The following is a 16,539-nucleotide window of genomic DNA, read 5'->3' on the forward strand; positions in this document are numbered from 1 at the left end:
CTACTAAAAGGTGTAAATATTTTTTTGTTGACCTAGATCCTCCAAAGCCACCGATAGTATCTATTGACATTATCTCAAACGGTTTTGTTGCTGGTCCCAGTTGTGACATTAGTCCAAATTTTCCTTGACATCTCGATTTATTTCTTATACATATTTCACATGTTTTACAAATATTTAATATATTTTTTGTTAGATTTTTAGCTGTATATACAGGGCTTATCTTTTTCTGCAATTGTCTGATACCAATATGGCATAAATCTTCATGCACCTTTTTAATAAGTTCTTTACTGAATTCTTCTGAGAGGATAATCTTTTCATCTTTCTTTATTTTTTTGTAGTATATTTCATTTTTGTGTATAAGATTTTGTTTATTTTCTATTATTATTGCATTTTTCTCTTGATCTTCAATTACATCTTTTATCTGTATTAAATTAACTATTTTCAATAGGTCCTCTTTGTTATCTTCTGATTCTAATACTGGGTTTCGACTCAAACAGTCAGCTTCAACATTTTCTTTGCCGGGTATATATTTTATTGTAAAATCATACTGAGATAGGTAATATGTAAGGTCTCCCAATTCTTCATCCGTCCTGCATTTAATATTCATATTCTCTAGAGGTTTGTGGTCAGAATAAATAGTGAATTGTTTTCCAATGAGCCAGTGTTGCCAATACTTAACCGCTTCTTTCATTGCAAGGCATTCCAAATATATAGCTTTTTTTCGTTTTTGAGGTTCATTCAGTTTCTTTGAGAAATATGCCACCGGTTTGTCTTTGCCGTCTAGTTGTGTCTGTTTTAATATTGCCCCAATACCCTCTAAAGATGCATCTGTAAAAATTTTTATCGGTAAGTCATTATCAAATATTTCCAACACAGGTTGAGAGCTTAAATAATTTTTTATTTGATTAAATGATTCTTCACACTTCTTTGACCACACAAATTTTTCATTTTTTCTTAATAAATTATGTAATGGGTCTAAAATAATTGCGCTTCTTGGTATGTATTCGTGGTAGAAGTTGATTTTACCCAAAAATTGTCTAATGTTCTTTTGTGTCTTAGGGGTTGGAAAATGTTTTATTGAGATCAGATTGTCTTTAAGTGGTCTTACCGAATTGTGCTGAATTACATGTCCTAGGTACTTTACCGAGTCTGAAGCGAAGGTACACTTCTGCAACTTCAATCTAAAGCCTTCTTTTATTATTGCCTCTAATACATCTCTTATGTGTCTCAAATGTTCTTCAAAGTTGGACGAGTATATCAAAATATCGTCAATGAAGTTAACTGCATATCCTGTAAGATTGTGTTTTCTTAGAATATTGCTTAAAATTCTCTGGAAAATTGCTGGTGATGTTTTCAAGCCAAAAGGGAGGCAGGTCCACTGGTAGTGGCCCTCCTGTGTGACAAATCCTGTTTTACTTCTATCTTCCACCCTTAGTGGTATTGCCCAAAATGCTGAATTTATGTCCAGTGTAGTAAAATATTTACAATTTCTAGTTTTAATAATTAAATCATCTATTAATGGGAAAGGTTGAGCTTGCGGTACAACAATTTTGTTCAACTCTCTGAAATCTATGCATAAACGGGATTTTTTATTGTCACCTTTTTTAAATGCCATTGTCACTGGAGCAGCGAAAGGACTGTAAGATTCTTCTATTAAATTATTCTTTAGTAACATGGATATTTGCTTTTCAATTTCTAATTTATCTTCTATTGTACATCTATATGGTCTTTTACTACAGTATTTATTGACTAATAAGTCTATGTGAGCTTCATAATTTCTAACTGATCCTATATCATACTTGTCTTTAGCAAAAATTGTTTTAAATTCCTTTATAATTTTCTCTATCTCAATTTTCTTTTCAGTATCTAAGTGTTCAATCATACTTATAAATTCCTCTGTTTCTATATGTTCATTGAAGTTTATTGCAAAAGTCTTTTTATATTTTTTTTTATTTTCGTTCTCTTTAGGTATTCTGTCTTTTTTATTTACTATTTTCTTTTGTTCTATCTGCAAGTTCTCATTTTGAGTTAGTCTGAATTTCTGTATCATATCCAATCCGATTATAAAATCATCAAAATCTTCATTTTCTACAACATATACATCCACTTCTTCTTCCAAATCAAATATTTTTATTTTAATTGTTATCAAGCCATCTGTTTTCTTCACACCATTAACCGTTTTCATATATGCAACATTAACATTATCTTTATCTTCTTTTACTTTTATCAGTCTTGAATTTATCAAAGAGATCTGTGAGCCTGAATCATAAATTCCACTTACTTCTATTTTATTTTCTAACAAAAGCTTGATTTTGATTAATGGTGTACTTACTCGTTTTTTTTATTAGTATTCATATCTACTTCAATAATTGAATTATTGTTCACAGTTCTGGCTTTGGTACCCCTTTCAGATTCATTTTTATTTTTCTTGAACCAACACAACTCTTCTGGATGGTATCTTATTCCTTTGTCTAAAGATTCACAGGTCTTACACGGCTTCTTCTCATTAATTTTATTTCTATGAAGAAAAGTAGCACTTCTTACCATAGGTGAGTTTTTCTTGTACATCATACCTTCATATTTTCTTATCTCGTTGAACAAATCAGTAGTGTTGTTGAGTTCATCCCTGTTTAATTTATTTAAGATAAACCCGGGTAAGCCTGTTGCAATAAGATCTATTATTGTTTTGGAGTCTACTGATTTGTTTATGTCTAGTATGAGTCGTTCTTTTTTTATTGCATAATCAATTAATAATCCTTCTTTATACTTGAACGCAAAAGCATATGTGACCATGTCCCATCCTTGGTTTTTAAATGTTTCCAAAAACTTGTTTTTCCATTCCTTCCATTCAGAAGTTACTGTTAGTTTGATGGCCATCGAGCTATACCAATCCAAACAAGATTTTTCTAAAAACAATCTCAATATTTCAATTTTTGTTTCATCTTTTGTAATATTGAAGCGGTCACACTCTTTTTCAAAATTCTCTATCCATTGCAATGCATTACAATTCTTACTTGTGAATTTTTCAATAATAAATTTCTCCGAGACATGTTTTAGGTTATGTTGATTTTCTTTCTTCGTGGTAGTTTCAATTAATTTTTCTAATATATTTTGTAAATTACTATCTTTGTCTTTTGGTTGTATGATGCTAATTTCTTCCAAGTATTGATCCAAAAATTGCATATTACCTTCCTCATCTGTATATGTTTTCTTTTGGTCTTCATCTAATTTTATCCAAATTTTTCGGCTTTGATGCCTCTTCTTTATGCTGTTTTTTATTTTCGAGAATGTATTCATTTTAACAATATATGTATGGTGAATGACCGGTTTCAGATCATCAGGTAAGACATAGCATTTTCCTTCTTCTGTAGTAATTGAGGTTATGGCTAACACATTGGATTTGCCATCATTTGAAGCTATCATCGTAAACTCAAATTGCAATCGGTCCATCTTCTTTTAGTTAACGAAAATGTCGTTTTATAAGATATATTATTGAGGATTTTCAATGAAAACCAATTTGTTTCTCTGAAAATACAAAGTTTTTATTTTAATAGTTTCACAATTTTAAAATACAAGCAGTTTGTTACTACAACAACTATTCTCACCTGAAAATACAAAGAAACGACATTTAAAGTCCACATATAATAATAAATCCCCAATTATATCCCTTGCACATTGTTGCACACCAACACACAATACTTTAATCCCTTCTCGCCATTTTGTCTTACCGCTACGTCAATCCGAAAATCATATGAACGCGCGAAGCGCGGCAAATTTGAATATGGATGAAATGTTATTTCATTACATATATATATAGATAAATAAACAGTGACAAAGTAAAAAAGTGTTTCTTTTTTATTTTAATTCATAAACTCATCAAAATTTATTTCCGAACGCAAAAAACAAGCGTAACAACAATAATTTGTAAAGTTTGAAGAAGCCCTTTTTAAAAGAAACGTTTTAAAAAGTTACAGATAACAGTTTTACGTATTCTTAGAAACACGAGAAAGTACGAATATTGAACTTTTATATTGCAAGTAAATTTTATAAATTTTAATTGGTATGGCTAAGTTATAATTTCAATTTCAATTATAAATAATTTCAATTATAAACAATATTTATTTGTCACATTACTTCTTCATTACTTATAAAGCTGCTCACAAAATACCTAGATTATTACGTCTCTCAATTTCTTACAGTATAATATCACTATAATTGACATCTGAGCTTAACAATAAAAACCTGTTTGTTAAAAGAGAATAATGTACAAGTTCTGAGAGGCAGAAAAATAATATATATCTGTCAAACAGCTGCCACAAAAAATACTAAAACCTCCTTACACTCCCAAATATAATTGACATCTCACTTATAATAAAAGCACACGTTGCATCTTAAGAAAACGGGACCCATATACAAAGAGTCAGAAAAATAATTATCTGTCAAACAGCTGTCACAAAAACTACTAAAACCTCCGTGTTTGACAACTCCCAAATATCTCTATAATAATTGACATAACTCTTACAACAGTAAGCACACATTGCAACTTAAGAAAACGGGACTCATATACAAACCGTCAGATGTATAATTTGTATCTGTCAAACACACTGTCACTGTCAATACAACGGTCACATTCCGAACAATGCCTTGTCATTCACAAGGCGAGATCATTTTGTCCCTTGTATTATGTCTGTAAATATTAACTTTGTCTCGTAAAATCCGTATTTTCGCGGAGACACTACGCTCAGTGGATTTTTAAGTGAAAATAAGCAAGTATTTTTTGCAATTTGTATTCGAGTAATAAAATTTCGAAAACTTCATGAAAAGTTCTAAAATTTTTAACTTGTAAAAAACGCTCAAAAATGTACAACTTAAATTTGTAAATGAATCAAAATGAATGAACAACTATATTTTCATCATTCGATTTCCATTTTTCCTTGAATTTCTAATGTATCTTCCAAAAAGGAGACACAGCAATAAATATCATCATACACGGAAGCTCTACAATATCGCAGATAACTTTCAAAAACATTGACAAAGCCACAAACCACATACTATTCATTCATTATGTATTACAAATACATAGCATATAGGAAACTAGTATATTTACCACAATCGTATGACACACAAGAACCATAATTATAACGGTGCTTTTACATTAAACGAGCGAATGCTCATTCGCATTCATATGTCAAATTCCTTTAGTATAAACAGGCGTAGAGCATTCCTTCGTTGTTCTTAGTGCGTTCTAAAAGATGCAATGTTCAAATACTGAACAACTTGAAGTTTTGTTTACACTAAAATATCACGAATGGTAACTTTCGTTGTTCTTAGTGCGTTCGAAAAGATGCAGGCGATGCATGTTCTAATACTGAACAACACTGAATACGAGTTTACACTAAAGATCTTTTGTAATTACTAACATTCTTTCGATCGAATACAAGTTTTCGATCACGAAAGAATGCTCGTGCTCTTGCTCTAACTCTAGCTCTATGTTCTAATGAAAATGCACCGTAAGAAGCAATCATTGTTAACAAGACAGCGTATCAAGTGCAAACTCAGTCTATTATACCGCTATGTGTTATAAACTTGAGCTTTGTTTCTATATATAATATCATTGCTTGAGCTACGTAAATAACTTACATCTAGTTTGCAAGTTGCCTTGTTTTGAGATGAGCGATGTGCGTGGGCTGTCAATTTAAATCTTAATATATTATAAATCTCGTGTCACAATGTTTGTCCTCAATGGACTCCTAAACCACTAAACCGATTATAATAAAATTCGCACACCATGTGCAGTTCGAACCAACTTGAGTAGGATAGTTTAAACATGTAGATACCACGGGCGAAGCCGGGGCGGACCACTAGTTAGCTATAAATTGAAAACTATTATTGTCACACTGTTGTTTAGTGAAACAAATAGATTTAGTGTGTTTGATTTTACGCGAGTATAATAAAGAAATTAAAGATGGAAATGGATTTTAAACGCTTCAGCTACAGCTACATATAGGCTACTATAACGATCATATAGGTAAGGTAAATCAAACAAAATCCTGTAAAAATCGAAGAACAGTTACTCTCTCTCACTGTTTAAATATTACACTTTGTCCAAAACCTTCCTCTTAAGTAACACTATCTATTAAATTAAACCGTATCCGAAATCCGTTGCGTAGTTTTCAAGATTTAAGGATACATAGGCATATAGGTAGGGACAGAAAAAGCGATTTTGTTTTATACTATGTAGTGATATGAAACCACAAATATTCATAAATAAATACCAGTACTTAAACAAAAGTATAAACATTATAATAATCGACTACAACTAATCAAATATGTAGAATAAAAGAAAATCGCTACAAATTGGAAACCTCCATTGTTGTTGGTAACCGCGTCGGTTAGAAACAAAAAAAATTGCATTTGACTCTTGCCAATTCATTTGAAACTCATGCCAAAAGTATCGGTTTAATTTGATTGGAGTTTTTGTAATTGACAACCAAAAGAAATTGTACCTAGGTATACATTTAATTAGTTGTAAACTTCTATAAATACATAGCAATTTTGTTCTCTAACGAAAAATCGCTGCTGGAATAAGCATTAAATAATTTAAAATATCTCAATACCGCAAAGCTGGAACAAAAGCGAACTTTAAACATTAATTTAAAAAAGAAATCCCAGTTCTCAGCCAATTATTCTAATTATAAGTGCTTCGTTACCTGCAGTTTCAATGGAATACAACCGCAAATGTACGAAAAATTCTTAAAAGGAAGCAATAAAATCGTAGTTTAAATGTAATAGAGAACGTGAGAGACTCTAAAGGAAACTTCGAGACTCGAAAACCCTCTTAAACTAAACTGTGTGAGATAACAGTGTATTTTATACTTGCGGATGGAAAAAAGTTTCAACAAAGGTGGGTAGGGGCAGGATTATGCGAATATTTACATTATTATACCTCGCCAGGGCTGTACTCAACCAATTGTAAAGACAATTTTTTACACGCTTTATATTAGCTTCACCTGTATGTTTGTAACCGACTTCTTTGGGCGCGATTTTGACCCACTTTAAACGGCCAGATTTCGTTCAAACTTTGTAGATTTATTGAGGACCGATGACAGTGCACTGGTTTGATGGAATTTTCTATTTTTTAGTTCGGTTTTCTATAAAAAGCGTGTTTTTGGTTTTTTTAAACTATTATTATTAAATGTTATTTTTTGGCGTAAAAAATCAAGGTAATGTAAGGTAATAAATAAGTAATAGTCTGTTGTAAGTTTGTATCGGAAGTTTGCCTAGAAATAAAATATAAATAGAAGTGTTTTTAAGAAAAATCTTGTAGCGCATGATTACAAATATAATTATTATTTTTATAAATAAGATATGCCAAATGTGTTATATGAAATGTTATGTAAAATCAAATGTGATTGGAAAAAACGTGAATAAATTAACTTGTATTTTTATAAGTGTTTGTGTGTTAATTTGTAGTATAAAGCCTTTGAATTTATTAAAGTGAAACTTTTATTACATCGTCTCAAACTTTTTGGTCTGTGTAGCGCATGTCGCGTGACGGTCGAACCGTCGAACCGATAATTATCGTACAAATACGATAATTTTGTGCCTAAGTTTCACTTTTACCGTAGTTTCATAAAACCACACAGTTTTTTTGAGAAATATTATCGTACGATAAAGCATTTTTCTCTACTTAATAAATTGAAAGTTATATACAGCAATAAAGATATTACTGGATAACATTTTCATCGTCTTTCTCAACACTGTGATTTATCGAAATCTCTGCTAACCGTGCACGCGTAAAAATGTCAACCAAGGGCATTAAACATAATTACGCTTCGTAAAAGCTGAAGCAAAAACCTCGGTAAAATAATAAATCAATTATAAAATAAATAAATCTTCGCGACGGTAAGCCTCCTCGAATTAAGCTGTCGCGGATTGAAAAAAGTTTTCAACAAAAGGTGAGAAGCGGTAAGGATTATGTGAATATTTGTATAATGATTATAGAGGACAGGGACGTATTCTACGCGTTAGCTCGACGCCCTAGCTCTTGTTGTCATTCTCGGAATTCTCATGGTAAATAAGAAAGTGTACTATTAATAATTAGTATGTTTAATGATTATATTATAGAATAAATTTAAGTCAAATTGTTAAAGCTACATCGTACACTAAACAATCAAACAAAAAGAGGAAATGAATGGTGTTTATAACTTGAGTCAAATTGATTTAGATTTATAATATGTAAAAATATGTAACTACAATAGTCTATATGAATATACCTATACAATTTAAATGACTATCTTGCCAAAGTAACAGATTTTATTGAATGAATGTTTTGTTCCACGTTTGTCTATTGTTATCCTTGAAATTGCTGAACTGATTTCGAGTAACATTTTAGGTATCTGAAATATTATATGAAATCTTCTTATTGTAAAAGGGCTGCCTGCGAAAAATCTTACTAAGCGATTACGTCAGCAAGTCTACAATAAACTTCCTTTCTAAATCCGTGCCTAACCCATTAAAATCCGATTCCTTCAAAAGGGTCGGGTTTGAAATTCAATATTAAATTATCGATAATGATAATTTCATACCTGTAATTCGTTTCACGTAAGACAATAATGTTAATATCTTGTGTTATTGAACTTGCTCGTAATGGATAGAATATTATTTATTTGGCTTAGAGCTTTGTATTTGAATTAATCCACATAAGATCATGAACTTGTCATATTTTGAAGATCCACGTGTCTTTAAGTTCGATGTACTGTAAATGAACTGTAATAAGGTTCAAGTTTGTATGAAAATTAATTCTTAACATACAATGAGAATACATTTAGAAATTATTGAACCTCTTATTTATTCTGTTTTGGCTTTCAATTGGTTTTACTAATAATATATTCATAAGCTTTCTATTGATATGGTTTACGTGTTTAAGTAAATAAGAAGCCTATTCAAGCGTTTATTTCTCCTACTAAGTCTAATCCAGAGAGGGATTATCAGTTATCCGTAAAAATCGACGAGTGAAAAGAAGAAAAGTGTACAAAGTATGTAAAGTACATCAGTCTGATACCATGATACATATAGTAGGAGAGCCCGCGGGAGATCGTCCTTCACCGATCTGATAACCAACTTACCTGTTTACACCTGCTTGCCAGGTAGTTATACACTGAAATGAGTAGGCAAGCATACCTAGGCATATTCTGTGTATCAAAAACTATCAGTCAAATAAATTTCATTTGGTAATCAAAAGTATGAAGGTGATGAAAAAAAATCGATAAAAGTTAATTTAATTAAAAATAGCCATGACCACTTTTCGATAGGCAAGCAATTATGGGCATATTTGTTTATAAAAAATATTTAATAAAAAATACGTCTCATCTGGTTATCAGATCGGTGAAGGACGATCTCCCACGGGCTCTTAGACCAATATATGGAATTATCACCATGCCACTTTTATAGGAAACTTCACTGTTGACATGTTTTTGCCATCCTATTTTCTTCAGTACCCATCACATTTCATATTCAATGATTAGGAGCAATATCATGTAATAATTGATGATATTCAGCGTTTATTTATCCTAATTTTTGACGTGACAACGTCTTATAATTCGATAGAGCCGGCTGCACGCACGAAAAAACATGACTCATGCGGCGTTACCTCGCTCTGAGGCGTTCCATGTAAGACTTGAAGTGCAAGCGAGAGCGCGGAAAGAGCGACAAAGAAGCACAATCGGACGTTGTCATGTTCAACTATCGTCAGTAAACCGACTTTACAGACAACCAATTTTTTTAACACCCATCTATACCCCTATCCTTTTTAAGTCAGGCGTTGCAAGCGCTCATCCAAAATAGGTTATGTCACAATATTCGAATTAACGATATACAAACAATAATTTCATTTTAATACACGATCCTAAGCTGTCAGACATTTTAAACAAACCTAATTAGGCGCTCGATGCCAACTGGACAAAATAATCCCCTCGCTAACATAACATTGCTAGTAATTACGATAACAATATGTCTATTGTTTGTATTTTAAATTGTTTTCTCTTCATATAATAAATAATTAGAATATTTATACTTAATATAATTATTGCAATTAGAATATGTTTTTAGAATGGTAGTTTTATACATTATTCGACGAATAAGTTTTAACCAAGGATTGAAAAATCAGCCCTAAATGTCATAAAACAAAGTCATCCGTTGCGTCTGACTGTCAGTTCGTCTTAAAAACATAGATCGATTTTTGCATCGATTTTCATTCTGTTTTCAATAGTGAATAGCGTAGTTCTTGAGGAAGGTTTTAGTATATAATTTGTAAGGTTGTAGAGCACGCGGGCGAAGCTACGGGTGGAAAGTTAGTTAAAATTAAAAAGAGAATTAGATCTAAAATAAAAATACAGATATGGATTTAGTAATAATTCATTTATTATTATCTTCTTTATAAAAAAAATGAATCAGCAAATAGCTTGACTAATGCGGCTGATATTTTTTTAACGTTTTTGTTAGGCAGGCGCCAGACATGTGATCAAATACGCAAATACCTACAAAGTCGCGAAGTGTGGCACTGACATTTGCCTATTTGTTCAAAGTTTGAACACATATTTGAAGTTTGCCGAGTCGAGTCGGTTTTTCTGCGAACATCAAAGTAATCAAACTTCAAAGTTGCTTCAAAGTTTGTGCGCCCTGCCACACTTGTTGCAATGCTAGTAACGCGCGCGCCGCTGACCGGAGCAGTTGTGTATGTATATTTTGAGTGTCATAATGGAGTGGAGTAATGATGTAGTTATCGAATTTCTTCAGCTACTTGAAGCGGAACCCTCCATATGGGATCCAAAAAACAAAGACCACAAAAACCGTAACGTTGTAAACGACGCATGGGTCCGAATAAAAAATAATTTATCACTACCGTTTACGATAGATGAACTAAGAAGAAAGAGAAATAGCCTTCTAACCCAGTATAGGGATAATTTAAAAAAAATTAAAGAGACAACAAAAACGGGCTCGGGGGCAGAAGAAATTTTTAAACCTACATGGTTTGCGTTTGATGTGATGCACAATTATATGGGCTCCGTGTATGATTATCGTCCAACATTATGCACTGAGGTGAGTAATCAGACCGATAATATTGTAATCTATTATTAACTAGCGGTCCGCCCCGGCTTCGCCCGTGGTACATGTTTACGTTTTCTCTACATAAAAACCATCCTCGTACTTCAAGGAATATAATAAAAAAAGAATTATCGAAATCGGTTCAGCCGTTCTCGAGTTATGCGCTTACCAACACATTTTGCGATTCATTTTTATATATAAGACTAGCGGTCCGCCCCGGCTTCGCCCGTGGTACATGTTTACGTTTTCTCTACATAAGAACCATCCTCGTACTTCAAGGAATATAATAAAAAAAGAATTATCGAAATCGGTTCAGCCGTTCTCGAGTTATGCGCTTACCAACACATTTTGCGATTCATTTTTATATATAAGACTAGCGGTCCGCCCCGGCTTCGCCCGTGGTACATATGAAAAATAGATGTTGGCCGATTCTCAGACTTACCCGATATGCACAGAAAATTTCATGAGAATCGGTCCACCCGTTTCGGAGGAGTATGCAGACTAACATTGTGACACGAGAATTTTATATATAAGATATATTTATTTTTATACTAGCGGTCCGTCCCGGCTTCGCCCGTGGTACATGTTTACGTTTTCTCTACATAAAAACCATCCTCGTACTTCAAGGAATATAATAAAAAAAGAATTATCGAAATCGGTTCAGCCGTTCTCGAGTTATGCGCTTACCAACACATTTTGCGATTCATTTTTATATATAAGATTTTGGTTTTTTAGTGTTAAGTATAAAAAACCAATTGTGTAAAATTGTTTTTTTTTTTCTTAAAATAGGTATCATTACTAATAATATCAATCAGAAAATGAGTTCGTTTGTTTGTTCCGCTTTCACGCCGTAACCGATTTGGCTGAAATTTGGTAGGGAGGTAGCCAAGAACTGAAAAAAAGACATAGGATACTTTTTATCCAGATTCAAGGATTCTGCGAGATAGTTATGAAATAAAGTAAACTTAGTGTGAAAAATCTTTATTGAAAAATATTATTACAATACAATTTAACGAATTCAAAATTACATAAGGTGACATGAAAAATGCTGGTGAAACTTAACAGGATGATTAGGTATCGATATGACATTAAATTGATGGGGTTCAAAAAATTCAAAAAAATACTTTAGTATTTTGAATTAAAAATAATAATAAAAATTCTTGTCAGAAAAATTCAGTTTTTAAAGCTGACCAACTTTCCCAGAGAAACATACGGTATAAAATGCATATTTCAGTAATTAAACAATTAAATAACGTTGACATTGACATCTTTCACGATAATTTTTATAGTTTTAAAAATAAAATAGTAAATTTTATTCAGTGACTGTGTTGTATTTTTGATGTATTTGACATATTTTATTTTATGTGCTTTAAATGTGTTTTTATTAATTTGTATTTTATGTGTTTTAGCCATGTTTTAATTGAATTTTATATATTTTTTATTTCATGGATGTTTAAAATTTCAAAATTTTAATCATGTTATCATTGTAGTATTAATTTTATGTATTCTTGATAAATTTTTAATTATGTGATGAATTTTATGTTTTATATTTATTTTTTTTCGTCAATGGATGATAAATTTGATTTGATTATGTATTTTTAGACTTTTAAAACTGCAAAATTTTAAGACATTTTTTTTTTATAATTGTTGTATACGCCTGCTTTATGGCCAATTCAGTTTATGAAATAATCTTCTTATATATAAAAATGAATCGCAAAATGTGTTGGTAAGCGCATAACTCGAGAACGGCTGAACCGATTTCGATAATTTTTTTATTATTATATTCCTTGAAGTACGAGGATGGTTCTTATGTAGAGAAAACGTAAATATTATGTACCACGGGCGAAGCCGGGGCGGACCGCTAGTTATAAATGTATTTCTGTAAATTGTATTAATTGAGTCATTATTGGTGTGTCTAATAAATAAATAAATAAATAAATAAATCTATGAATAATGCTGCAGAGCATGAGCCTAATCTACAAAAGAAAAATCTTTATAGCTATTTTTTAAGCGTTTGAGATCTTATGTTTCTTTGGGAAACTTGTTCAGCCTTACGAAATTTATTTTTTGAAGACAAAAAAATAAAATTTAGATTTTTTTTCCAAAATAAAAAATCCCCATCAATTTAATGTGTTATCGATACCTAATCATCCTGTGACGTTTCACCAGCATCTTTCATGTCACCCAATATTAAAATTATTAATGTCTTGACATTAAATACTCTGCGAACTCCTCCTGAATTTTTTGTGCAGAAATTGCTCCTCTTCTAGGAATCGAAGTAAGCGGAACGAGACCTGTGGGTGGGTCTTCATTTCGCCACGTTCCAGGGATTAAAACATTGTTGATTATTCGATCAAACGATTCTGGTGGTGAATAAACACGAGATGAAGTTCTGCTTTTTCTCAAAAAATTATGTAAATATATACATGCCATGGTAACAATTGATGCTTTATCTGGTTGGAGAAGCATAGGTTTTCTAAAGACTCTGAATACTGACGTCATGATACCAAAAACGTTTTCCACCTTGGCTCTTGCCATAGATAATTGTCGGTTAAAAATTCTTTTCATACTTTCTTCAGGGTGGTGTCCTGGGTACGGTTTCATGACGTTTTTACTTAATGCGAAAGCACTATCAGCTACAAACACATATGGCACATTGACATTTCTGCCTGGTAGTGGACGGGGATTCGGTAGTTTTAGAGTATTGTCATTCATTTTGTCCCATAATATACTATTTCTTAATACACCACCGTCGCTCATTCTACCTTGGCAACCCACGTCGGCAAACATAAAAAAATAGTCACTGTCTACTAAAGCCAATAGTACAATACTAAAATCTTTTTTGTAGTTGATGTACTCAGACGCACTATGCATAGGTGATTCCAATACAACGTGCTTGCCATCTATAGCTCCCAGGCTATGTGGAAATAGTATTTCGAAACCAGCTGCTTTGTTTAGCCACTCATTCGTAGATTTCGGCAACTGAAACAGAAGTTAATTATTTTAATTTTAGTATTATTATTGCAGGAACGGTCGGATTCGTGTATTGAACGGCCGCTATCACGTGAATCGGAATCAAATAACTGCATGGACTCAAATACAATAAGATCAGAATCATGTGCATCAAACGATCGAAGTGAAACTCCTGAAAGCAAATCTAATTCTTATAAGATTCCTAAAAGACGGCGTGCAATGCACGACGTACTAGTAGCAAAAAAACAGATGGACGAGGCGTTTGCGTTAATTAAAGAAAGATCCGATAGAACTTCCAAAGCAGTCAGCGAATGTGATTTATACGGCCAACTACTTGCTGAAAAGCTAAAGCCACTACATGAAGATCACCGATTGATATTAATGAATGAAATTGATAATTTAGTATTTAAGTATATAATGACAATCAGGAAAGAGAAAAGTTCACCGATACCATATAATGATCAGCTCCCTATTCCAGTTAACCGACAATCTATGTTCGTACCTAGATCATCTCAGTCTGAACAATCATCAGCTAGAACAACAAGGGAGTACATATTATCAGGGCCATCTACACGGCAATATCCAACAGATTCAAACGATAGTGTACTAAAATCCCAATCAATTAAACAATATGATATTTTGTCAACACCAATACAATATGAAAGAGACATACAAATACAGGCTGAAATTCATCAGCCACCGGGAAGATCATTCGATGCTCAAACTGTGTCGCAACAGCCAAGTCACATAAAAAATACAAATACTAGCAGTCTATGCGATTACGTTGATGATTTACCACCATTTACTATAAAAAGACTACATCAGAAACCAGAAGTGCCTATTAACAAGAAAATCAATATCATTTCGGAAACGACTATACTCCCTAAACATAACAATAATATAATTCAAGCAGCATATGAGCAAAGCGGTGATATCAATAATAATGATGATGATGAATACTACCATTTACATAATTAATAATAAATGATGATAAAAAATATTAAAATAAATGATGATAAAAAATATTAATTTTGTAATAATTATTCTCTGTAACATTTTATATCTAGATTCAGGAATAATAAAGAAATGGTTAAATAAACTGTGTATTTTAATTTGTACTAACCTGCACTTCATCGTGAAGAACTCGAATAAGGGCATTACAAACTTCATAAACGATGTTAGAAATGAGTTGATGAGAAATTTTAAATAGGTATTGCAGACTCATATAGCTATCACCTGTTGCTAGAAATCTTAAAGTCAACGCTAATCGAATTTTTGAAGGAACAGCGGTTCTCCATTTTGTGTCTTTCTTTGAAATTAAAGGAGATATTTTTTGCAATATTTCTTCAAAATCAGCACAAGACATTCTGCAAAAATTATCGAAGTAGCCTACTGGTCTAGGCATCATATCTTCAAGCATACTAGTCATGAATTCTCTGAAATCCAAAAAATAATTGGTTAATTAATCTTTATAATATATAAGTATAAAATATAATATATATTAATATCTAGCGGTTCTATTCCGTAAGCGAATACGAGTGAAACTTATTCGTAATCGGACCGTCTTTTGCTGTCAAATTGTGTGCGGCAGTCTGTATTTTAACTGCAAATAAGTTTGGTACTTCGATAAAGTTTACTTTGTAGTCGAAATACAGGCTGCCGCATACAATTTAATAGCAAAATAAGTTTAATTTCGAATAAGTTTGAGTCGTATTCCCCTTGTAGAATAGAACCGCAGAGGCTGATGATTCACCATAACAAGGGAATTAAATAAATATAGAAACTCTACATATAAGTACAATATCTAGAGGGAACCTCTAAAGGGACCCCTATATATTATCCCATAGCCTCTGGTTTCAAGTCCCTTGCTTTTATTCAGGTTATCGGTTTAACTGCGATGTGATTAACTTACCGTGTCCTTTTACGATACATTGTAGACATCCATTCACGTCTTCTTCTTGGAGATTTAACATTTTGATGTAAAGAATGAAACCAAAAATTGAACGCACTCAAATAAAACAGATTGACGGCGTCCACAAAATCGTCTTCCGATCTATCAGCCATCTTTGCAATAACTGTGCCGTAAAACATTTGAAAACAAGTCTAGCAGGCATATTTGTAATCGTGTTTGCGTCAAAGTTTTCACTTCAAACTTTGGTCAAATGTTTGCTCAAACTTTGAAGCCAATGTGTAGCGCCAGCCTTATAGCACAAGGAATGTAATACATAGACGAAACGGGGCAACGGGGCAGAACAGCGTCTTCCGGAGTAGCTAAATTTCCTATAAGTATATATAGGTAGCTAAATATAAATTTATAAAGAATAGAAAAAAATTATATAAATAATAAATAATAAATTCAACAGGTAGCTAAATAGCCAATATATTAAATGCATGTTCAATATCAAATAGAACTTTAATTGATTCGTTATTAAGTTTCAAACTAGATCGCATATGAGCGAA

The 16,539-nt window shown here is 32.1% G+C and overlaps 1 protein-coding gene across 1 annotated transcript; it reads right to left on the reverse strand.

The window, feature by feature from the left end:
- Positions 1–2,325: 2,325 nt before the first annotated feature.
- LOC149478481 (uncharacterized) lies at positions 2,326–3,819 on the reverse strand. The gene is made up of 2 exons (XM_089709458.1): positions 3,606–3,819; positions 2,326–3,525 (listed from the first exon to the last, which is right to left on the reverse strand). The coding sequence occupies exon 2, from the start codon at positions 3,448–3,450 to the stop codon at positions 2,329–2,331; it is 1,122 nt and encodes a 373-aa protein (XP_089565584.1). The 5' UTR covers positions 3,451–3,525; positions 3,606–3,819; the 3' UTR covers positions 2,326–2,328.
- Positions 3,820–16,539: the final 12,720 nt, after the last annotated feature.

This window comes from Colias philodice, chromosome 22 (genome assembly GCF_061535455.1).
Source record: "Colias philodice isolate Cphi_HAF_F1 chromosome 22, ilColPhil1 Martin Lab GWU primary, whole genome shotgun sequence".
In the NCBI taxonomy this organism is placed as follows: domain Eukaryota; kingdom Metazoa; phylum Arthropoda; class Insecta; order Lepidoptera; family Pieridae; genus Colias; species Colias philodice.